The sequence below is a fragment of the Mus musculus genome, chromosome 16 (assembly GCF_000001635.26).
Source record: "Mus musculus strain C57BL/6J chromosome 16, GRCm38.p6 C57BL/6J".
Lineage (NCBI taxonomy): Eukaryota > Metazoa > Chordata > Mammalia > Rodentia > Muridae > Mus > Mus musculus.
In genome coordinates, this window is record NC_000082.6 from 37,792,802 (window position 1) to 37,818,541 (window position 25,740).

General features: G+C 45.7%; 1 protein-coding gene across 1 annotated transcript in view; it reads left to right on the forward strand.

Annotated features, from left to right (window-relative positions):
• Fstl1 (follistatin-like 1) overlaps window positions 1-25,740 on the forward strand; it is a 59,462-nt gene that overhangs the window by 15,747 nt on the left and 17,975 nt on the right. Inside the window, exon 3 of the mRNA NM_008047.5 lies at window positions 22,905-23,009. Within this exon, the coding sequence (NP_032073.2) occupies window positions 22,905-23,009 (105 nt within the window). The remainder of the gene's footprint in view (window positions 1-22,904; window positions 23,010-25,740) is intronic.

The window sequence follows — 25,740 nt, forward strand, 5'->3', positions numbered from 1 at the left end:
ATTCAGAAAGCTATGACATTCCCTTTAAGGAGAAACAAAGATTAATGATTTCTAAGGCTGAGAGTATTCAAAGCATGAACTAACTATTCCAGGGTGATTCTCATCCTAGAAATGTATATATTCAATCTATAGCCCAGGCTGGCCTCAAACTCATGGTCAACCCTTCAGCCTCAGCTTTCAAATGCTGGGATTGTGTGTGAGCCCAGTTGTCAGGAATATTTCAAGGCTAGTGTTCCAGGTGCTAATCTGGACAACTTTCTGCAAGCAGAATCTATCTCCTTCCAGCCCTGGGTCTCAGTGTACCCATTTCCTGGGGTTAAGATAGGACCTATCTGGAGCCTTGGGCTAGTCCAAGGGAAGAGTCTTCTGGGAGTGGCTTGGGTCTATGCATCAGCATGGTTCTCTCCATAACTACCTCTGGATATTTGGGGTATCAAACAAAAGTATTCAAGAATTTTCTCAGAATTAAGACAGGCGCTCTAGGGGACCTGACTTCACGACGTAGACCAGGATAATCTAAACCCCACCCAAGTGCTGGGGTGAAAGGTATATGCTACCACATCTCTGGTGTTTAACATTCCCTACCCATTCTCCAGGCTCTTAGCAAATTCTACTACGGGCTCTGCTGTCAGAGTATATCACCTGTGGTGACTCTTCTCCGTCACCATGGTCACCACGCCAGTCCCAGCCACCATCATACCATGTCTGCATTACTACAGGAGCAGCCTAAGATGTACTGTTTGTCCATTCAGCAGCCCTAAGCTCTGTCCACACACGTCACTCTCTGTGCAGTGTCCTCCACTGTCCTTTACTACGCTATCTTCTCAGTGGCTCTGGGCCCTTGCCCCCAGTTCTTCCAGTTGTGCCCTCTACCACGGTCACATTGGCCTTTTCCCCCTATTCTGGGAACATGGCAAATCCCATCCTGCTTTGCACTTTCCTTCCCTTTGAGTGAACTAACTGTCCAGGCTTCCATTTTCAACTCAACTGTACCCACTAAGGATCCCTTCTCTCTCAGCTTTCCGTAACCCATACCTGCCTCCCGCCAGCTCCTGGGTGAGAAATGGACTTGCTTTTGTTTTCTAGCAATCCTTCTCGAATGGCATACTCCTTAAAAAGACGGGACCTTTGTTCACGCACCAACGGTTTCCCAGCTCCCAGAACTGTGTCTATTAGATAATGCGTGCTTAGTAAGTGCTTGTTGAATTACCCACGGGCTGAACCGTAACTGAGGCGGCGGTCCTACATAATGTGCTGCCCTGCCTTTGGTTGTGTCGCAGCATCATCACCATCTCTGCCAGAGTCTGCGGATGTTTCCTGTGCCAAGGACTTTGGTTGATAACACCTGCCCGTCCACACTTCGTTTAGCCTGGAAAGTCCTAGCGGTGAAAGTCCTAGCAGTGAAAATGACTTTGTTCAGACACCTGGATTCTGATCCTTTCAGGCCCTAAAGAAGTTGAAATTTTTAGCAGAGGCTATCTGAGTCTTAAACATTTTTGGTCTTTAACTTCCATGCTCAGCAATTCTGCTATAAGCGGGCACCATTCCCAGACGAAGTGAATACCCCTGGAACTGTAGAATCAAGCATTACATTTTTGTTGGCGATTCTTTTCCCATAGCCCACATATTTCTTTCGGTCCTAACTTTGCCATGTACCGAGACCCTGACTTCGGAGAATCCTTCCTCTGCCTGTGTTCATGTGTCACCGCAACTGTAGGGCGATGTCTCCAAACAAAGAAGCAAAAAAAAAAAAAAAAAAAAAAAAAATGTTCAGCATTGCTGGGTGAACACATTCAGGTCTCGAGGGGAAAGTCCTTTATTGCAGAAACATTACATTCCACAGCACAGTGAGCAGCACTGGATGGAGACCTGGAGAGCAGGCAGCTACAACTCCCAACCCCCAACTGACCTGAACCCAGGCTTTCCAAACTCTCTTACATTTGACCCACAGACCAGGGGTTTTCTAACTTACCTCTCTGCACATTGCTACACCTTTAGGTGGAGTTGGAAGTCCCTTAGTGTAACCAAAAGCACTTAAACAGGTGGCATTTCTCCAGCGTCAGTCGGTTTAAAACAAGGGTGGTAGTTTTAGGAACTATCCTGTTACATAGTACTTGGGATATTTCTGTCCCATAAATGCAGATCTGGCCACAACAGCTAAAGGAGTACAGCTTCTGTTACCCCTTTTGGACAGAGAAGGAGGTCTTTATGCATTTTTTATACAGGCTGAGGGAACTCATGGGATTTTATTCCCTAACACCCCCACCCCCGAACACTAGAAGATCTTAGTGCACTGGAACTAAATACCTCCCAGTCACTCTTTAAGTCTCCTGTCAGCTGAGCCCTGGTCTGATTAGCTAGTACATGTAGATCTTCCAGCTCTTTATTCCTAGCTGCTCTGGGGGAACAATGCAAGGCAGAAGTATTTCAATAATAAAATGTGTGTGTTTTCAGCTATTTAGTCTCAAAACATTAACAACAGTGTGTGTGTGTGAGTGAGTGAGTGTGTGTGTGTGTGTGTGTGTGTGTGTGTGTGTGTGTGTGTGTGTAGGTTGGAGAGAGAGAAGTGGAGTGGCTGGAGAGATGGCTCAGAAGTTAAGAGCACTGACCGCTCTTCCAGAGGTCTTGAGTTCAATTCCCAGCAACCACGTGGTGGCTCACAACCATCTGTAATGGGATCTAATGCCTTCCTCTGGTGTGTCTGAAGACAGTGACAGTGTACTCACATACATAAAATAAATAAATAAAAAGAAAAAAGGAGAGAGAGAGAGAGAGAGAGAGAGAGAGAGAGAGAGAGAACCCAAGAGAATCTAACCAAGGAAACGAAAATGAAAAGAAAAAGGTTTGACAAGATATATCTACCTCATTGTCTGGAAAAGCTCCAAATATATAGCTTATTTAGCCCCTTACTTACATGATCCCTGTTGTGAGCTAAGCTGTTCAAAGTCTAAACATAGGAAATAACAAACATTTTTTTAAAAATACATTTTCACTTCCTTATGTGGGAAAGATGGGCGTGTGTGCGATGGCACGTGTGCCAAGGTCAGAAGACAATTTGTTGGCCAACTTTCTCCTTCCCCGGTGTGGGCTCAGGGATTTCACTCGGGACACTGGTCTTGGCAGCAAGCTCCTTTGTCTGCTGTGCCCACTCACTGGACCCAACCATGATGCTGGAATACCTGGACCTCGGACATTGAAAGCAGAGCCAAAGTGAGGCTTCTGTGCCCCATAGCACCTGCCCGCTGCAAAAATCTAGGAATTCATTACGTTCATACCTTGCTCCTAGATAAGCTCCGTCAGTGCCTTGCCCATATGCTCACATTATCTGTGGACGTCAGTTATATATCTGTGCCTGTCTAGAGCATTCAAAGCTATATAAAGTCTTTCTGCCCCGTTCTCCTCACTCCAACTCCTCCTCTGATTCAGTAAGGTCAGAACTGGACACTCACTATCAAGATATTTAGTATGAATAGCTACTTTAGCCACCCAGCAGCTATAACTACTCCTCCGGAGCCGGTTCCAGTAAGAAATATCCAATTATCTTCTTATGACTTGTTCATCAGGCAAGCCCAGAAGCCCCAAAACAATACAATCTCTTGCCACTCGTCAACTAGCTGATAAGGTCCTATCACTAAAGATACCACACTAAAGAGAAACTAAAGTGACCTAAGATGGAAGCTTCCTTCATCAGACTAGCTTTCAGAGTTCAAAGAGCACTCTGCAGGCGGCTCCAGGCCTCGATGGTCTTAACCAGCTCTGACTCCTACAAAGTCTCAGTGCCAACCTGTTGCGCGCGCTCAACAGGCCAGGAAGAACGACGCTGCTACAGGATCCTTCTGCACACGTTTATTCAGTCCTGTTTCTTCTTGTTTATATCTCCCTTGTTCATATCTCCCCTGTTTATATCTCCCCTGTTTATATCTCCCTTGTTTTTATATCTCCCTTGTTTATATCTCCCTTGTTTTTATATCTCCCCCCTAATAGTAATCCTCTCTCGAATAATAATCCTCCCTCTAACCCGGGCCTCTCACTCTTATATACTCTCAGTTCCCATCCACGCACAGCAGGCCACGCCACCTCACCAGGCACGCAGCTTCAGCTAATCAGGGCAGCAGGGGCAAATCTCCACCAAATTGGATTCACCTGTATCCTGGTACACCTGCGCAGCACTCAAGATGTTTGTGTCTTATATGAGGAAGTCAGGTGCAAGTCATATGACTTAGCTGCAGTCCCTGGCGCCTTTAGGACTGCCGCCACACCTGCTCCTAACAATTCCCCCTTTTTTCTTTTTTGGCAGAGAGAATGTCTGTCTGTAGATAGCCCCCGGCAGCCATGCCCCTTACCCGTCCTTGGGTGACAAACAGCATTGGTTTGATCCCTGTCTTAGGTTGGTGACATGCCCAGAGAGTCTTATCACTGACTACCTCTCAATATATGCCAAGCCACTCCTGGGGAGATTGTGTTTTGCTTGCGGCAGGTGCATCAAAAGGCCAGGATGTTACTTAACCTATGGCCAGATCTTAATTGCTGCAAGCAAGCCTCATGGGTGAAGGTAGAGGTCTGATCCCCAGTGTGCAAGCATAGGGGCCCTACACAAAACCATCCCTTAGGCTCATCACCCAGAGAGGTCTTGGCCAGCTCCCGTGTCGTTTTTCCTGGGGGAAGGGAACTAGGACACTGAACCTTCATGCAATCAGACGTGCCTTCCACAGGATGCCAACAGCAAGCTATCCTCTGTGCAGTGCTTAGCCTCGCAACCCATGGCATAATGCAGCATAATTTCTTTTAGAGCGGCAAACCGAATCTGAGGAGATTGTCCCGCCTCCACTGCAGCAAAAGCCTACGCTACCATGGCGAAAGTGCGGGCCGCACACTCTGCACCTAACACATGTGCCAAACACAAAAAACACACACACTATAACAAGCATACATCCCAGGGCTCTCATCCCCGCTCATCTTCCCTGAAGCAAGGGATAGATGGCCAGCGGGGCTATCTCTTTAAGGGGAATTCAGGGATCAAAAAGCGTGGAAAAATTTGAATGTCATGTCGAGCTGGTATCGGCTTCTGGAATACCGAAAGGATCTCTCATCTCGGCTCCATCCTTTGTGCTTGTGGGATCATCCACCACATCCACAGGGGCAACTGGATCAGGAGCCTCATTCTTGCAGCGTCTCACCAATCTCTCTGGCACCCAAAGAGGTTCCATCTGGTCCTGTGGAAACACAAACAGACCCTCTCGCCCAAGTCAACACCTGATCTGGTCGATCCCCAGGGGAGATAGACACAATACCTCGTTGTAATGAGACCATAACCTCAATCACCTGTGTGTCCATCTGGGGAGTCAATATGAGAGTCAAGTTTTCACTAACTTCCCCTCTGTTAGGCAATGATTTCCACGCCCTTATAGGAATCTGATTCACCTGCTCAAACACCTGCACTGGATATCCTGTCTGTTGTTGTGCAAATCTACCTTGATCAAGCAGCATATCTCTATCCCATGCAAATTTAGCTTGATCAGTGAAAATAGGACATCCCAGCAAGGAGAATCTATCCTCTTTCCAGACCTCCGGACAGAAGGTCTGCCCATAGATGGCTGCCGAGGAGGCATAGGGAGGGGGAGCAAAAGCTAATTCGCCTTCCTCCTCTGCCTCAGCTCTTTTATTTTGTCCTTTCTGTCCACCTGATAACACTGTGTCTCCTTTCTTTTTCCTTTTTCTTTTTAAGCCCTTCTCTTCCGACATACTTTCTTGTTGCTCTATAAGGATTTTCTGACCTGTCTTGACTGCCTCTACACACAGTTTCAAACAGTAACAGAGTCCATATATCAGAACAAACAAGACCAAAACTATCAGACCTACCCACAAAGGGTCAACGGGAGAAAAAAGCATAACTACACAGCGAGGATCTATTGATCACTACACCGAGGTTATCATAGTTCCTTAACTTGTCCCAAAACCAGGAACCTTAACTTGTCCCAAAACCGGGAACCTATCGTTACTTTGTGCCTGCTTCCTGGCAACTTTATATTCCCCTCTATTTTATCCGAGGTCCTTCCCAAACTCCTGGGGTCGCAAATTTCACTCACCGTGAACTTACCCTGCCGGCAACCACTGACTGCTGAAAGTTCTGAACTCGGTGGGGGAGTCGGTTCCCCGTACGGGCCACCAATTGTCACGCCCACTCTCGACCAGCAAGAACGACGCGACCACCAGTCCTTCTAACAGCAGTTTATTCCGTCTTCATCTTTCTTCTTTCTCTTCATCAGTACCGTTCCCCAGCTGAAGAGTTCTGAATCCACGCCGGATCCTTCTCAACAGTCTGTTTTACGGGAACTTTTATTAACCACTCCTTCCCCGTGATGCAGTTCTGAATCCTCCCTGTAGCAGGGGGTCTTCACTCATGCCTGAAGATGTTTCTTTTCCCGGGTTTCGGCACCACTTCTTGCGCGCGCTCAACAGGCCAGGAAGAACGACGCTGCTACAGGATCCTTCTGCACACGTTTATTCAGTCCTGTTTCTTCTTGTTTATATCTCCCTTGTTCATATCTCCCCTGTTTATATCTCCCCTGTTTATATCTCCCTTGTTTTTATATCTCCCTTGTTTATATCTCCCTTGTTTTTATATCTCCCCCCTAATAGTAATCCTCTCTCGAATAATAATCCTCCCTCTAACCCGGGCCTCTCACTCTTATATACTCTCAGTTCCCATCCACGCACAGCAGGCCACGCCACCTCACCAGGCACGCAGCTTCAGCTAATCAGGGCAGCAGGGGCAAATCTCCACCAAATTGGATTCACCTGTATCCTGGTACACCTGCGCAGCACTCAAGATGTTTGTGTCTTATATGAGGAAGTCAGGTGCAAGTCATATGACTTAGCTGCAGTCCCTGGCGCCTTTAGGACTGCCGCCACACCTGCTCCTAACACCAACCTGCCAGGCAAAATGTTCCCCCTCCCCCAGCCCCGGTTAGCCACAGAAGGGAACTCATGCCTGCCACTGTAATTCCAGTCAAAACTCCATGGTTGAGGAGGTCTTAGGCCCTGGATGGTGACTTAGTATTGTGTGGCCAGATTGGCATGCTCCCAAACTGTTTTAGAAATACCTGTTTATAAACGTAGACAAATACTGCTCTCAGCTTTAGTCAGAGGGTCATGTTTGCATGAATGGAGATTCATGGCTACCGTGAATGGAGGTGACAGCAGAGATTCATGGCTACTCTAGGTTCCTAGAATAAGTGGCAGCTGAGTACTCTGTCCTCTGGAAGTCTCGGGAACACTGTCACAGAGGAGACCGGAAGACCGTTGGAGCCCAAGGTAGGGCTAGAGGCTGCAAGATACTGTCTTCTGGATGCGATGCAGCCATCCCAATCATGATCTCATAGCAGCCGAGTTAGCCTCCACTGGGCTTGCATAAGACTAGGTCTGTCAGTAGTCATCCATGGATGGCGGAGGGATTCCTTCCCTTCCTGCTAAACGGCTAGCAATTGGTAGACTGGGGTGGGGTGGGGGGGACTGCGGGTCGGGGTGGGGGGAGGAAGGGCATTCATTGTCTTCAGTGACCCATGATCCAACCAGGCTCCAGTAGACGATTCCAAACTCATGGCCACACAGCTCACCCTGGATAAACTCAGTGGGTCATAAAGCAAAATAAAAAGACACGAATATACAAAGGGGACTTTTGGGAACTGGGAGTGTTAATGTGGGTGGGGGAGGGGCGGGGGGCCGTAGGAGATTGGGGTGAGGGTAAAGACAACGGGATGCATTATGCTCAGGTATGCAATTGTCAGAAAGGGGAATTTAATACATTTATTTAAAAATATAGAATTAAGTCAAAAGTTAGTATGAAAAATATGTAAGATTTCTTAATAATGCTAGTTACATGTTGAAATGGTAACATTTGGGAAATACAGCTTAAAGTAAATTTTTAGCTTTTATTTGTTTTTGCAGTGCCCTCCTTTGGCTTTTTAGAAAAGTGACTATGTTAAATTAATAGAAGACTTTGCATCTGAGACTGGTGTTCTGTGTTTGTTGTCCAGACAACCTTCAGTTATATTGGTTGCTTTTCTGGTGAGCAAACATACCTGACAAGTTAGAACATTCTAGCAACAACCTCAGGAGGAGAGGCTTGCTTTGGCCCACACTTTCAGAAAGAGTTCAGTCCATCCTAGCAAGGAAGGCATGGTGACCAGAGTGGCCAAGTCCCTGGTGCTGGGGACTTGCTCCTGGAGCTCCTCATCACAGCCACTAACCAAGAAGCAGAGACAGGAAGAGCAAACAGGGATGGTCTGATCTTCAAAGGCCTTCTTCCCTTAGTGACCTATTTCCTAGCCAGACCCTACCTCCTAAGGAATGGGTCCGCAGCCTTCAAACAGTGCCAACAGCCAAGTTCAAAATACTTAAAAGGCTTAACTCATGAGCCTGGGGTGGGAGGACATTTCAGATTTGAGTTACAACATCACTGAGTCACCATTATCAGACCACAGTGTTTCTGTTGCTTGAAACCCCACGTGTATGTTCATGCCAAACCTAAACCACAAGCTGCTCAGACATGGGCTGTGCTTTGTTCTTCTTTGAGCCTACAACAGATGGACATAGTGTGATTTGAGGGAGAAAGGGTGTGTGTGTGTGTCTGTCTGTCTGTCTGTCTGTGTTATTTTACTGTTTGATTATTTGCCCTGTTTCATTACTGTCTTTGAAATGGAGTCTACTCATTTCAAATCGGACAGCAGTAAGGATTGTTCAAAGATGGATTTAGACCCTTGACCACCCCCATAGGAACTGGTTTTATGTAGCTCTTAATTTGTTCTTGAAAGATTGATATTTCTCTAAACCTACCTATTAAAAACCCGGGACCTGCCAGATCCTTCCACCTGGCAGAACAGGGAAATCAGTGGTTAAAAATGTGTCCTTGTAAGTCACACATATTCTTTGTCACCTCAGAAATCTTGGGGTAGTCCCAAACTTGTCAAAGACCTGTACCTCACTTTTCCAGGCTTAGAGTCTGGGCGTAAGTACAGGTAAATGAGGATGTGAGCTCCGTGGCTTCCAGTCTAAAGCCAGAGTAGAGATCAGGGCCACCACCAGTGTGCAGGAACTGTCAGAAACCCCTACTAGATATATGGCTAGGGTTGCCAGCATCTGGGGAAATACTAGAAGATGCATCCTGGGTGGGCCCTACCCTCTAACCATCCTACAATTTTCTAACTGTGCTTGTGGCTCAGCCAGATGCTCATAATATTCAGTTTGTATCTATTATGCCTAGAGTACAGGCATGTCTGCCGGTCTCCTGGGGGACTCTGACCTTTCCCTGTACTTCCTAACCACAGGATCCCAGAACCACTGCTTTTGGGTAAGAACTGTATAAAATATACCTCCAAGAAATGTCCCCTCTTCTGAAGAGATTTATTAAGCCCCCTGCTGGGAATGATTAACTACTGACCACTTTATTACCAGGAAGCAGTTCGTAGGCACCATGACAATGTATGTAATGACCTTTTTAGAGAAGCAAAGGAGATTTCTAATGATAACATCTAGAAGGGTAAGCAGCCACTTTGCCCCGATTTCCCAGCATAGGTGGTCCCACCCCCCAATCTCCCAGCATCCCAGTAGCAGGGCCTTTAAGAATCCTATGACTGTTGAAGCAGGGGCTGCAAAGAGGCAGTCCATGCCCTGAGTAGTAATCTCTTAGGTTCCTCACTGTTTCACGACTCATAAAAAATTCCATTTGGGTTTTTTAGTATCTATTCGTCCCATTGAAATCCAGTTCCCAGATCTGTAGCTGAGTTTCTGGGGACCCTCAGACATTAGGCTAGAGTTCCTACTCTATAAAATAACCTCCCATCCCCCATAGACCTCATCATCAATGTGATTGTGGTCATAGTTTGTGCCTGCTATATCTGCCTGGGGCTACATGAAAGGTACTTTCATTTGTGTCAGTGGATAAGATTGGCGGCTGAAAGCCACATCCACAGACACTTTCCTGTTTGTCTTGTATCACTGACCTTCCCAGAATTACTGGCTATGTAATAAAACAGAAATGGAGCCTGAGGCCTCCCTTCCTGCCCCGAGGCCTCAGATGCAAAAGCAGACAGTGCAGAGAACTTTGTTCTAACAACTTACTTGTCCTTCCTTGCTGCTGAAGGGAACCATTGGTTCCCACTTAGCATCACTGAGAGGTGGGATAGGGGACAGGAGGAAACTAGGCAGAACCCAGGAGCCTGGAAGAAGGCAAGCTGGAGGAGTACCACCTGCCTCAGGCAGTTCTCTGGAAGACTATTCCTGGGACTCCAGGTTCCTCCTGGCCAGCGGTTTCCATGGCAACACAGTGTCTGAGCACTTCTAATTACATCTGTCTGCTTCTCCTAGAACCCTACTGAGCGGCACACATATGGAGACTTCATTTAGTTGGGAGTTTCTGAGTTTTAACCCATTCAGCACTCTTAGACTAGGAAAAAGAAAATGTTTGTCAGGATATTGAAATCTTGGGCACAGCCCCAAAAGATTCCCCATTTTTAGCTCTGTCCCCACTTTTAGACCAGGTCTCCTACTTCCATCTTGTTCATCATACCTGACCTCCCTGTCACCCAGCGCTAGCCCCAGCCCATGCTATTGACGGATGAGCTCAGTCTCAGTTGGCCATCACAATCCCATTGACAGTACCCAATCCCAGGGAAAACAACTCCATAGGTCCAGCTAAGTAAGGGCCCTTCCTCCCAATTCTCTTCCCAGTAAATTCCTGCCCATTGCCAGGATAGCACATAAGCCAGAAGGAGTGTCAGGAGCCAAGCCTCAAACGTTCTGCCAGGAGCCAGGAGACCCAAATGTTCTGCCAAAAGAGAAGGGACAAAGCAAAGCAAGTCTCATTTCAGGTCCGTCTCAGGGTGTCCATTGCTGTGAAGAGACACCATGACCAAGGCAACTCTTATAAAGACAATATTAAACTGGGGCTGGCTTACAGTTTCATAGGTTCAGTCCATTAACATCATGGTGGGAAGCACGGCAGCATCCTGGCAGACATGGTGCTGGAGGGGCTGAGAGTTCTACATCTTGATCCGAAGGCGTCCAGGAGGACACAAGAAGAAGGGTCTCATCCACACTGGGCAGAGCTTGAGCACTAGAAGCCTTTAAAGCCCGCCCCCACAGTGACGCACTTCCTCCCACAAGGCCACACCTATTACAACAAGGTCAAGCCTCCTAATAGTGCCACTTCCCATGGACCAAGCATATTCACACACCCACAAGGTCTAAGTTCGAGGATAATGAAGGGGCAAGGTCCATAGAAGAGGTCACAAAAAAACTGTGCCAATAACAAGCCACTATTTCTCTTGCTATGTCTCACTTGCCAAGGCCTCTGCTTCACTGATAACTGTGACCATGGTGTCAGGCTGTTTTTACTCAGCCGGACTGTATACCCTGCAGCCCCACCTGACTTCTGCAACATTCTTTCTCTCCCTTCTTATCCGTTCAGCATATCTCACTTACAGCATACATTCATCATAGGCAAAAGACGCGGCTAAAAGCTCTTTCAGCCTCCCATTGCCTCGAAAGCTGTCTGTCAGCTTATGTGTGCCCATAGAGACGCACACTGCATCTCTTGTGTGTCTCAGACTATTCCAGATTGGTAAAACTTCAGGCTGAATGTTGATGGTGTAGTGGAGAGGAGTGAGGTCTTTGGGCTCTTTCCACAGAAGAATCCATCCTTGTGTTAGCTCTGGGAAAGGAGTTGATACTGTCACCAAACCTTGCTGCCCCAACCCAGGGTGATGTGACTCAAGTCTGCTTCTTTACTCTTTTAGTTAAGGTTGATCGGGTGACATGGGTGATATACTAGGGTCTACAAAAGGACCCTAAAACTTAACCTTTGTCCCCTAGAAAGCTCAGCTGGAAAGAAAGGAATATATACAATCAACTAATATGTTTTTAAATGGGTTCATACAAAGGAGAATTGCAAGTCAGACAAGGAAAGAGGAATTCTCACTAATCAAAAAGAAAAGCTCACTGAGGGTGAAGCCTGAGCTAAATGTTGAAGGACAAGAAGGACTTGGACAAGCAGACAGTAAAGCAGACCTCCCACATGGTGAGGGTGTTTTTTAAAGCTGGTCTCATGGGCCATTCTCTGCCCATCTGAAGGTTAAAGAAGCATCCAGCAGTATCTTATAGCACTGACACTTACAAAGGGCAACACTCTCATTTCAGCATGAAATACCTCAGGAGCTTAGTACTTTAGTCTACCTTATACCTTTAATCTGCCCTGGCCATTCACTCTACTCACAGGTCCCTCACCCTACTCTCTACAGTCAAGAAGGAAGTCTTGAAGGAAGAGCATCCTGGGCAGTGAGGCCAAGGATGGCAAGGCCTCATTAAACAGTGATGTCACATAAGAGAGAGGAAAAGATCATATATGCTGTGCACTTGTTAATGTGTCTAAGTACGTGCTGATAGATAAAAGTCAGGCAGCCAACCCATGAAAGGTCCAATGGAAACCAATCTGCAGGACAATGGCTTCTCTTCAGAATAGGCAACTGTGGTGGTTTGAATAAGAATAGCTCCCATAAATTCATAAGTTTGAATGTTTAGTCATGAAGGAGTGACACTATTTGAAAGGATTAGAAGGATTAAAAGGTGTGGCCTTGTCAGAAGGAGTGTGTCACTGAGGGTGGGCTTTGAAGTTTCAAAAGCCTATGCTAAACCCAGAGTCACTCTACCTGCTTGCAAACCATGTGTGCCTGCCACCATGTCCCTGCCATGATGATTGTGGACTAAACCTCTGAAAGTGTGAGTGAACCCCCAATTATATGTTTTCTTTCATAAGAGTTGCATTGGTCATGGTGTCTCAGTGACATAGTGACTAAAACAGGGAGCCATGTGCAAATTGGGATAATGGAATTAAGCTGCAGGTAGGTGTGAGGAGTAGAATAAGCTACTCCCTAAACAAGGAAGCCACTGTGGTTCTTTTGCCACAGCCAATTCCTTCCCTGGGAAGCATGTATTGCCAGCAACACCCAGATAGTGCTTGACTTGACTAACGGGGAGCAAGATGGCTCTTGGTTTTATCCATCTCTTAACTTCCTCCCACCAAATCAGAGCAATGAACTCTGCATTCCACTGAGATTTCTGAAGAATGAATGCTAATTGGTTCCTGGCTGGGAAAGCCTGGGGAGATGGAGAGTCAGCTTGCTTGGGATGGAGGACAGAGAGCAAGCAGGGATGTTCCTGCAGATGTGGCTGTCCCTGCAGGGGATGCTTCTAAAACTGGCTGTCTGGGACCACTCAGCCAGCTGCCCTGGAGTGTTCACCAGTCAGAATTGAGAGAATTGGGAATTTAGGTGTGGGGGAAGTTACAAAAAAAGAAGAAGAAAGCAAATGAGACCCTCAGTCAACCATTTTTCTTGAACTACATGTGGAAATAATTGGAGCATGAATGCAGAGTGAATGTGAGTCCTGGCAGCACAGGACATACCTCAGTGACAGGTTCCTGGCAGAAAAGGAGACTGAATCTCCAGTGAATTTCCGTTAGCCATTTTTTCCCTTTCTTCCCCCCTCCCCTTTTTTCATACAAGGCAAATGTAGGCAGAATTAAAACTACATTAGCAGCATACGAGTGGGGTAGAAAGTTCCAGCAGGCTCCTCACCAGTGAAGTCAGCCCACTTGGGTATCCATTGTTGTTTCCTCTAGATCTGTAGTTCTCAACCTACCTAAGGCCATGGCCCTTTAATACAGTTCCCCCTGTTGTGCTGACCCCCAATCATAAAATAATTTTATTGCTACTTTATAACTGTAATTTTTCTATTGTTATGAATTATAATGTAAATATATGGTATGCAGGATGGTCTTTTGTGACCTCTGTGAAAGGGCCCTTCAACCCCAAAGGGGTAGCAGCCCACGGGTTGAGAAGTGCTACTCCAGAGTGACCCCGGAGAAAATGGGAAAGCATTGCTTGCTTATGAAGTCCTTAGTCTATGGGAATCTACTCCAATGCTTCCAACAATATCCTTGAAATTCCATCCAGATGGCAAGTGCACCGGATGGGCATGGTGGGCCTGCCTGTCATCCCAGTACCCTGGGGGATGAGACAAGAGAAGTCCTGATAGTTCAATATCAGCCCTGAGCTACACACACTGTATTTGAGGCAAATCGAGGCTACATAGTGAGACCCTCATCTCAAAAAGTCTATAAAGACTCATTCTCTACATTTCTTCCTAGGGAGATAAACACTTGGTATTCAGGATCGCATAAAGTAATAAATCCTTTAGCTATTTAATGGAATTCAAACAGTCCAAGGGAACTGAGCATCGTGTACAGCCGCCGTATATTGGAAGTTGGTAAACGAAGGCTCGGAGAGATGAAGCTTTTTCCCCCGAGTCACACTGTATAGGCGGCAGGCACATATCTAGGGTCCCTCCCCTAGGTCCAGCCTGCCTCTTGGTGCCTGATTCAGCACTGAAATGCTCTCGCCGCCTCACCCCAGCGTCTACCCAGTCACCGTTCACTCATCTTCCATTCTTCAGAGCCTCCTTCCCAGGATCCTGAATCTTCCTCTGCTACTCTCTTGGCAGCTTTACCTTTAGAGCCCTCGCACGCTGAGCAAGCTGCTGACTACAGAGAAAGGAGAGAGCCTGTAACCCTACCTGCATTGTGCTTGCCAAGCCCTGTACACCAGTCTGCTACTGCATCTGCCTGGAGAGAAGGTGTCCTTTCTGCTCGCAGAGACCCCTGGTGGGCTGGTGGGCACACGCTGTGCTTGTTCTTGGGTTCTGTTTCCGATTTTCCCGCCCCTCCACAGCTGCCCTCAGCCTTCCCCCCCCCCCACCCTTTCTCCTGAGTCCAAAGGCTCTTCTTCCCCCACCTCTCACTCCTACAAGATGACATCCAGATGTGCATCTCCTTCCCTATTTCCAGCTGCCAGTGGGGATGTTCTACTGCCTGCTTAGACTAGTGTCCATACCTGACTCTGCCTACCTTGTGTCCCCCTACCCTCTTGCCAAGGCTGGGTCTCTGACAGAGACCTTCCTCCACCTGATGGTCCCTCAAGACTAAAGGCCTCCATGGCTCCTTCCTTCCCCAACACCCAGTATATTGGCAGACCTCCATATTCTTTAGAAAGTTTTAAATGTCCTTTAATTATGTCTCTACCCTCCTCCCATGAGTGGTCTCAGCATGTTCCCAGTCCTTTCTTTGTTTCTCCGTGTATCTACAGGGCTTATGGGTAGACCCTGCCATACTGCAGGGGGTACAACAAGCCCCCCTTTGGCAGGATTACAGGTGTCAACATGCCTGTCTCAGCACCCAGCTATGTTAGAAACCTCTTAAAGATGGAGGCCATGCCCTCAGTTCCTTTTAAACTTATGCTATATTCCTCGTGCCGTGTAGGTCACAGATTGTTATCTTCATTGGTTTTTTGTTTGTTCATTTGCTTGCTTGCTTGTTTTGAGGCAGTGTCATTTTACTTCCTAGGCGAGTATGGAGCCCCTAGACTCAGGTGATCTTCCTTATTCAGAGCTGGAGGTACAGGTGTGCTCACCACCATAGACAGCTAGATCCTCATGATATAGCCCTGGCTGGCAGAACTCTCTGTGCAGCCCTGGCTGGCCTAGAACTCACATTGATCTGCCTGCCTCTTCCTCCCAAGTGCTGGGATTGCAGGCATGTGCTGTCATCATTCTTTAGTCAATATGGCATTTATCAGATCTAAGCTTAAATACATTGAAGTCACTTCCTTTCCTTATTTGAAGAAGCCTGGAGAACTATTTATATGCCCTACATTGGCTACTAAAGTGTACAAACCTTAGGCTGAAAGAATGGAGAATGAATCTCTTGTACGGATCTACTAGGCTAATTTCGAATAGATAAATGTTCTGGGCTAGGAAGTTTCATCAGGTAGTCTAAGCTTTGACTGGTATACAAAAAAAATATGTATTTGAGACAAAAATCAAAAAACAAAAGTACACAGAAAATTCTTGTTTGTTTTTTTTAATTCATATACAACCAAATGGACTAACATTTCTGTTCCCTCTAAGTAATAGATACTATTGTGTGCCTGCCCTGAGAAGATTTAAGGTTCCCTCTTTTTTTTTTTTTTTCAAATTAAAACCATCCATTACAGTTTAGTTCACAAAATACCATACATAGTCTGCAGAAACTTCTCATCTTGTATAACTGAAACTTTGAATTCCCAAATGGCATTTAATGTGAAAACTGTTCTCTAAGAGTGGGTCTGTGGGAAGCCAAAGTATGCAAGCCACTTGCTTGAGATAAGCCATATGTGTGCAGGCTATTCTGCAGGGCTCTAACGGACAGGCTGACAAAAGGCCCAAAGCCATTGTTAGAAAGCTCTGTTTAAGACGGAAACAATGAAGCAAATGGCAAGTGGGAGCGACCTGGATGGTAATTAAGCATCTGTTTCCTTGCTTTTGCTTGCCATTCCCAGCCAGAACCCTGGGCTCCAGTTTGCATTCACTTTTGCAAGTTCTTATAGAGCCCCGCCCCAAACATTCAAGCTTTAGGCCTCCCGAAATCCACACGTGGCCCTGGTCTCTTAAACTTGAGGTAAGGCCTTGGCTGGGAACACACACAGGCAAAGGACTCTTAAGTGTGGGGTTGGCACAAATGCTTCGTGTACTGCCAGGCAAATCAGGCCAACTGCTGTAGAGCGGCTCTCCCCCTTCTTTTTCCCGTCCATTGATGGCTTGCACATTCCATTTCAAAGCTGAAGTGCAGAGACTGCATGGGGTCATGTGACAGATGCTCCAGCTAGATTTTAGCAGCTGGAAGAGGTTTCGTTTTCTCCTCTAAACTCTCCAGCTTTTTTATGAACTTGTACTCCGGGAGAGCATCTGAGAGGTCCTGATAGTCTCGTGAAGTTTCTGTGGCTAATTCTGACGAAGCAAGGAGACCCTTTCTCGTGTCAACAAAGTTGCTCTACTACAGAGCTGTGGCAAATGGGGCTGCATATCCACCTTGGCATAAGCAGGACAGAGTGAGAGGAGGAATGGAGTGGGATGGGGGCAAGAACAGAGACCATGCTGCTGACCCAGTTCCAACTGGCAAAACAGTGAGGCTGCACTAAGCCAACATGAACAGCTTTGCTTAAGAACGTCCGTCCTTGCCAGAACCCATGTTTTGCAGAAACAGTTTTACCTCAACAGGCTTTTTAGAAACCTTTCAATGTATATTTTGGGCTGTTCAACCCAGAGACTCGGGCACAGGATCGCCTCTACTGGTTTTTTGGGTTTTTTTCCAAATAACTTTCTTTTTTATTTGCATGCAAAATAATAATAATAATAATAATAATAATAATAATAATAATAATAATAATAATAATTACCTGTCTGTAAAACCTTGGGCTGAAGATGATCTGTTCCTTGGTTTGTAGAGAGATAGAATGGTTTATTGGAACTAGACTGAATTTGACAGCTGGAGGCTAGGGCCAGGGTACAATGAATGTCATCTTGGGGCAATCATTATGTTAGGATCTCAGATCTGGAAGGGCTTAATGTCAAGCTCCTTTGAGAGAGAGAGAGAGAGAGAGAGAGAGAGAGAGAGAGAGAGAGAGAGAGAGAGAACAAGAAAAATAGCCCACCAAGATTGCCAAGCAGTGCTTAAAAGCATTTGGTGTCCTTCCAGAGGACCAGAGTTCGGTTCCCAGAACCCACATGTGCTGGCTCATGACCACCTGTAACTCAAGCTCCAGGAGACCCAGTACCCTCTTCTGGCATCCTTGGGCACCCACAGGTTATCCTCATACAGATGCACACACCACACACACATACACACACACACACATCAATTTTTAAAATAAGTTTAATTGATTTAAAAATTGCTATGCAATCACACAGCATCGTTAACATGCAAGAGCTGAAAGTTGTCAACTGGTAAAAGGCATTCATTGGCCCAGAAGAATTTGTAGTGTGAAATTAGCCATGAGACTAACTCTTCAAAGTCTAGCTTGTCATATGCATTCAGAAGACAACATGGAGACAAGTCAAAGGTGGAAGATCCTAGCTACAAGTTCCTAATGCTTTTCTATTGGAGGCTATGTTAGTTTATGTCGACTTGACACAAGCTGGAGAGGAGGGAACCTCATTTGAGAAAATGTCTCCAGAAGATCAGGCTGTCAGCAAATTTGCTTAATTAGTGGTTGATGGGGGAGGCCCCAGCCCACTGTGGGTGGTGCCATCCCTGGGCTGGTGGTTCTGGGTTCTGTAAGAAAGCAGGCTGAGCAAGCCATGAGGAACAGGCCAATAAGCAGCACTCCTCCATGACCTCTGCCTCAGCTCCTGCCTTCAGGTTCCTGCCCTGCTTGAGTTCCTGGCCTGACCTTTGATGATGAACAGAGATGTAGAAGTGGAAGTCAAATGAACCCTTTCCTCTCCAAGTTGCATTTGGTCATGGTGTTACATCACAGCAATAGTAACCCTAACTAAAACAGCAGCAGAAAGCTTGTTGAGTTTCTATTTATTTATTTATTTATTTATTACTTGTTTATTTATTTATTTATTTATTTATTTATTTTAATTGTTGATGCTTGGGGGATTTTTGCTTTGTTTTGTAGTTTTGGGTTTGTTTGTTGTTGTTGTTGTTTTAGACAGTAATCTTGTTATGTAGCCCACAACAGCCTAACTCAATATCTTCATGCCTCAGTCTCTCACGGGCCACCATACAAGTGTTTTGTTGGCTTTTAAAGCTACATCTAGGTATTCATGCTTCAAGAACATAGCCGCAGCCGGGCATGGTGGCACATGCCTTTTAATCCCAGCACTCGGGAGGCAGAGGCAGGCGGATTTCTGAGTTCAAGGCCAGCCTGGTCTACAAAGTGAGTTCCAGGACAGCCAGGGCTATACAGAGAAACCCTGTCTCAAAAAACCAAAACCAAACCAAACCAAAACAAAACAAAAAGAACATAGCCCCTATTAATACTTCATCCATCGTGAGTACATTCAGGTCTATGTGTCTGTTCACACATTTGTAAGAATGGACATGCCTGAGACCTTGTATGGAGACTGTGCACAGGCCAATGTGGTTATCTTTCCCAAAAGTCATTATGACTGATGACAGTGTAAACAGTGTAAATAGTGAAAGAGCTGCACGCCATCCCTGTGCCAGGCCGTGCAGCTGGCCCCTCTGCCTGCAGCACCCTCTCTTGGCTTTACTTGAGAAGGGACTGTGGAGACTCAGGGACTAGGTCAACTTGTGTCCCTTTCGTGACTTGCCTGTCGCTGGTGCTTCCACGGAGCTTTTCTGAGTCCCAAATACTCCTCATTTGTTACATGCAACTGAAAATGCCAACACCTGAACAGGAATGGTGAGCACAGATGTCTGCAGAGGCGCGCACTGTTGTGGGTGCTGAGTTAGCATCAGTATGTCAGCCCGTGGCCTAAGGCCTTTGCAACCCCTGACTAGGTTACTACCTTAGACTTTCTGGCCAGAACCAGCCACTCCACAGAAGCCCACTTATGACTCTAAGGAACTTTCCAACAGCCTTAAGGAATGGCTCCAATACTTTGGCTTCTCAAAGATGTTGGGGTTTAATGGACAGCTTTGAATGGCACAAAGAAATGCTTCCCTAGAGGAAGTGCCCTTCATTTTTGACCTTGACGTCTGTAATCAAGCATACTCACTGTGAGGAGGTGACGGAATGGCTTTGAGCACCACAGAATAGACAGCCTTCCCACACTGGCAGATCCTTCTGCCTGTGTCCCTGGCGGGTCTACCCTCCTCTCCCTCACGCCTGTATTTCTCACTGAAAGGACAGAGCGGGGCTGCAGCAGCCAGGAAGGCTCTTCTGCAATGCGGCTCAGGGCTGTGTGAGACAAAGAGAGAGATTGCCACCTATTGACAGATATATCACCTGCAAAGAGACCGCTTATATAACCAGAGCCTCCTCCATCTCTGCTGTATGAAAGGCCCTCCAGGGGTTGCTGGGCCCTTTGCATTTTGCATCCTGTCAGTTCGGCACTGGCGTACCTTTCCACTGTCAATGAGACAGGGAAGAATGGGGACATGACAGTCCAAGGTGACAGTGACATCATTTCGCAGGGGAAACTGAAAATAAATCACCCCCTGTAGTGACAGTCGCTTCCTGTTACACAGCACATGGCGCGGCTCAGTTAATTCTCAAGACAATTCTAACCTTCAATGTTTTATGTCTGCACCCAAGGAAGGGGGTTGCAAGAGAATACTCGTGGCAGATAAAGAAGGGGGCTGGGTATGAGTGCTGCATATGGGATCTAAACGCCTTACACTTGCTATTGTAACATCCATATTCCCATTATAGTTTCCCTAACCTTAATGCATACGGATGTAAGAATCAACCAAACATAAAGGAATCATTTGCCTTTGGTTGGAGGAACATCCAACTCTATCGCTTTTTGTTACTGGGCCTCTCAAGTCAGCTTTCCTACCTGTAAAAGAGGGATAATATGACTCTGGAATTAGGAACATATAGAGCGCTTAAGTAGCACCAACCATAGTAGGTCACTTTGAGGGAAGCCAGGTGTTTACAAATGGATTCTTAGTTACCCGTGGGCTGAATAGAGGTTTCTCTCTCTCTCTCTCTCTCTCTCTCTCTCTCTTTTTAGTTTGGGGAACTTAGGCAAATTATTTGACCTTTTGGGGCCTCAAATTGCTCGTTTGTAAAATGGAGCTAATAATCATATGCATGCTCTTCTCAGGTTAGCCATGCAGTAAGGTGAAATGCTGTGTGTGAAAACATTCACGTTTTTAATTGCACTCTTCAAGTACTAGTTGTTAGGGTGAAAGAAAAAGGTGTTCTCCTCCAAACATAACGTCAGTGAGCTACCTGTGCAAATGACTTGGGTTGAATTCAGATTCCACATAATAGTGTTTATTAGGAATATTTACCACAGTAGGAGAGAAGAGGGGGTAGCTCATTGGGTAAAAACACTTGTAGCCAGGCCAGAGGGCCAGAGGTCAATCTCTGGAACTCACCCGATGGAAAGAGAACCCCCCCCACACACACACACACACCCAAAAAGCCATCCTCTGACCTCCACAAACTTGCCCTGACTGGTGTGCCCCTCCCACACACCAATAACTAAACAATAAACATGCACATGAGACAAGATGAGGCTCTGAACTCGGCAGGATCTTCTGCAAGCAGCCCTGTAAGGTGTCCCCTTGATCATGCTCGCCCCCTCCCCCACCCACCATTTTCTCCTGCCCCACAGACGAGGAGATGTGTAGTTTAAAGGATCAGAGGGACTAGTTAAGTACACACTGGGAACATTTGAGTTTTTCCTTGAATGCAGACATATGCCAAAGCTCACTGATTTGTGCATTTGTGTATCTTCAGCTCCTGTGATAGGCCCAGGGGTTAAAGTGTTCAGCTCAGGGAAGTTGAAGAGGCCACTGGAATTGTCTTTTATAACAATCAGCACTGTCTTTTTCTATTCCCTTCTGGCTCTGCTTTTTGCTCGGAGACACAGCTCCCACAAGAGGGAGAGCCCTGTCTGTCTGAAGAGTTTGCTCAATTTTATTCCCCCTCTCTGTTTAGGAAACAAAGATCTAAATCCATCCTCCACCCTTCTGGGAATTACTTCCTCTTTTCTTCACTGTCTGCCAGCTTTTTTGAATTCTCCTTAGCAACATTTTAAAAAAAAAAATTAGTTTAGCAACAGCATTTAAGCCAATGAGATCTGAGCATGCAAATGAGTTCTAGACCAATGAGAGCTCTGCATGGCAGGCAAGGGGGCTTATGGGAGACAAGAATAACCTGGAGTTTGCAGAGCAGCCTCCAAGTGGCAGCAGAGCAGCTATTATGGACCCATCACCTCTCAAGCCTCTACTTTGTTTCCGTGTGTGTGTGTGTGTGTGTGTGTGTGTGTGTGTGTGTGTGTGTGTGTGTGTGTGTGTGTCTGGTTCCCCCGTTTAAAACATTTACTGTTACAGTAAGCCTTGTAGGTATGAGTTCTTTAGATACACTGTAGGCAAGGGCTGGAAATGTGGACTTTGCTGTTACCCAAGTCATTCGTAGGCCTCTTCTGTCTTTGTTGTTTTGTAACCAGCTCCAGCCCAGTCGTCTAAGGCCTGGAAGCCTTGGGTGATTCAGCCAGCCCAGCCTGGCGGAACAGAGGCCCCGGGGGAATCCCTGTCTTTGTTTATCCACCACTACCACAGAGCTGGGGGGTGAATGTCGTGGGAGTAAAGGAATGTACCACCAACAAACTGGTCCTATCACAATCCACATGTGGCATACAGACCTTCCTCTCCCTGCAGTTCTGTAACATCTGTCTGAACAGGAAACCTGACCAGCAAGAAGCTTGGGGGCCATACTCTTTTTGGAGTGGGTTTGGTCCTCTTCATCTTGTAGCCTGGGTACACACAGAGAGTGGCTGGATATCATAGCATATCCACATGGTGACCATCCTTCGGTCCTTTCAGATGGTATTGCAGTAAATACCTTGGTGTTAAGATGTCTGGATGTGTCTCCAGTGTTTCCATTTCTTCCTAGCTTAGACTTCTCATCCTTAAAGAGACAGTTAAGGTGTGGAATCTTCAGAAAGGGCCATCTGATTCTCCCATACACCCCTGCTCCCCAGAGCACCCACTGTGGCCCTTCCGTATATGTGTTCCTCCCTGAGAGTCACAGAGTTCATGAGATCAAAGATTGCCCTGTGTAGCTCTAGCCCTTAGCATAGTGCTGGCTTTATCACAAATGCTCAAACCGTATTTTTTTTTAATGAGGAAGGATGCAAGAAAGTCACTCTTCACAGGGGAACAATCTTCAGTGCCTGTACCTGAGCCAGAACAATGCCTGTGAGTCTGATGCTAAAAGATAACTTTTGGCACACGGAAGCCCCAAGCCTGAAAGGTCATTACCACCAATGTTTCATCCTGTGATGGGCTCATCTCAGTAACGTGGCATCCTTTATGATCTGTGTTTTAGGAGGAACCTAGAAGCAAATCCAAGATCTGCGCCAATGTGTTTTGTGGAGCTGGCAGGGAATGTGCCGTCACAGAGAAGGGGGAGCCCACGTGCCTCTGCATTGAGGTGAGTCCTGGTGTCAGGCATGGGGGGTGCTGACTGTTTAGGGGGTCCTTGAGAACTTGCTCAGTAGGAGATGCGCTTGCTGCCATCACAGCCTCAGGACCTACACAGATGACTGGCATGGCAGCAGGAGGCACTGACCGCAGTGCTGGGCGAGAGGAGGCAAATCCATGGAGTTCACTGACTAACCATTCCAGCCAAATCATGAGCTCCAGGCATAGTGATAACTCTATCTCAGAAAGTTATACTGAAAACAACCAAGGACAACACAATATGGATCTTTGGCCTCAATACATACATGAACACCAAAAAAGAAAGAAAAAGAAAAAAAAAGAAAAAAAAATGATGTTAACAAGAAAATAGAACCAGTCTGGTTGTCCATCAGCATATGAACAGATGATGGAAATGTGGGACATATAGACAATGAATAATTATTCAGGGCTGGAGAGATGGCTCAGTGATTAAGAGCACTGACAGCTCTTCCAGAGGTCCTGAGTTCAAAGAGGTCCTAGGGGCTCACTACTATCTGTAATGGGATCCAATGCCCTCTACTGGTGTGACAGTACGCTCACATACATAAAATAATAGTTTTTAAAATGATATAAAAAGAAATATTATTTATCTTTAAAGAAAAATGAAATGTGTAGGAAAATAGATGGACCTAGAAGGTGTACTATTAAGTGAGATGATTCAGGCTCAGGAAGAAAAACAAAACGCATGTTCTCCTTCCCATGTGGATCCTAGACCACACATATAACACAGAGAGGTGTACAGGAGGGTACAGTTGAGGTTGAGAGAGGAAGGGGTGCTACGATGCAGTCATCGGTGAGGTAGGATGGACAGAGGGACGCATGAGTCATGAAAGGATGTACATCAATATTTTGTCTAGTTTCTAGTCTGTCATAGTTTCTACCTTTTGAATTTTGGGTTTATTTGTTTTTGTGCTGCATCTGAAGGAGCAAGAATTGTGTAGTTTTCCATACGAATCCAACGTGTGTCCATCCTTTGAGATAGTGGTTGTGATAGTTGAACAATCTTTGTAATTCCACTGACTGCTGGTGTAACAAGAGGTCACATGGCTAGTCACAAGTATATTCGTCACATTGACCCACTTTGAAAAAGTGACCTAAAAAAAATGTTCTGAGGGGAGACTCTGTAAGAGTAAATGGTTCCTTTTTTCCTTCAACTTAAAACTCTATGAAGTCACTCCATTGCAGTGTTACTTAATATGTAAACTGTATTGCAATACATGAAATTAGGTATGGTATTACATTTTAAACTTTTCTTTAAATTAAAAAGTTACTAATTGTTTGTGTGTTAAATAGCATAGGTATTTAGACATTTGTACTAATGGCGCTCAGTTCTCATTAGTCTTAGGTAACTGGCACTAACAACTTTTCTAAACACTAGACTTTCCCCTATCTATTTTATACAAAATAACATTTCCACACATAGGTCTGTGCAATTTACTTTGCAGCCTTTGGTGGGCCATGGAAGCCACCCATATCAGCATAGATTTTTTTTTAGCTCATTTTAAAACAACTGTGTAATATTTAGAAATGTAAATTTATTCATTCATTTCCTAAGAGATGGATATTTAAGTAGTTCTCTGGGGTTGTTTACCACAACAATAGTATCATTTTACAAATACCCTTTATTTTTTAGAATTGATGGCCACTGGGCACCTTCTGGGTCAAAGGGTATGCAGATTTTTAAATTATCAGACAGAGTGTCAGCTTTGAGTTTTGTTTTTAAATGGCATTTGAAAGGCAAAATAAGCCTTGAGAAGTAAGCAAGACTTTAATAAATCTTCATTCTTAATATGAATGTGAATACAATGGCCATGGGCTTTTCTCTTCTCCCTTCTATCAAGCTGCCCTGTATCCTGGAAATGGGTTAGACCCTAACTTATTGCATTTAAGGGAAAATGTACCAACTTGAAACCTAAAACCTGATCCTGTTAGGATCCCTTCACGCTGGAGGTCTGCATTAGAAGTATGTATGCTACCATATGGTAACATTAATTAGACTAAAAATCTGACTTCTAGGCTCAGCTTGTCCATGGTAATTGTGTGATTCTAAGCAAATTCCCAGGAGTTGCTGTAATACCCATGTTGGTTTTGCCTAGTATGGAAAACTTGGTGAGCAACAGTAGTAAATGCCAGTTCGGTGAATAAGTGCAGTCCACCTTTCTTACCTTGAAAGGGTCGGAGTCACTTCCTGGCTCAGAACTCTGCTTCTTTTTATAGCTGTTTTTGTTTTGTTTTGTTTTTTTCCCCTTCATACCTCAAGTAACTCTAGTGTGCCTACAAGCCGAATGAACTTTATTCCGTATTTCTGTCCATTATGATTTCCTGCAGTCTTTCACCCTCTCTGTCAGCCTTACAACACTGGTTGTGAAATCAGGACAAAAGCTGAATAGCTCCCAAATACTACAGAGAAGAAGAGAAAGAAGTCCTTGTAACAGAGACAGAGACAGAGACAGAGACAGAGACAGAGACAGAGACAGAGACAGAATTTCCATTGTGGAATGCCTGAGCTAGGAACTTTTCTAAATCATAGACTTGTATACTTCTCGCAGTTTTGGAGGCTGTGAGGTGCAAAATCAAAGCAAATTCATTTATTGTCTGGTGAGGGCCTGGTCTCTTCTTGCCAGTGAACATTTGAACACTGTATTCTCACAAGGAAAGGATAGCAGGCCAAAGGCACAAATGCTCTGAAATCCCTTCTGTAA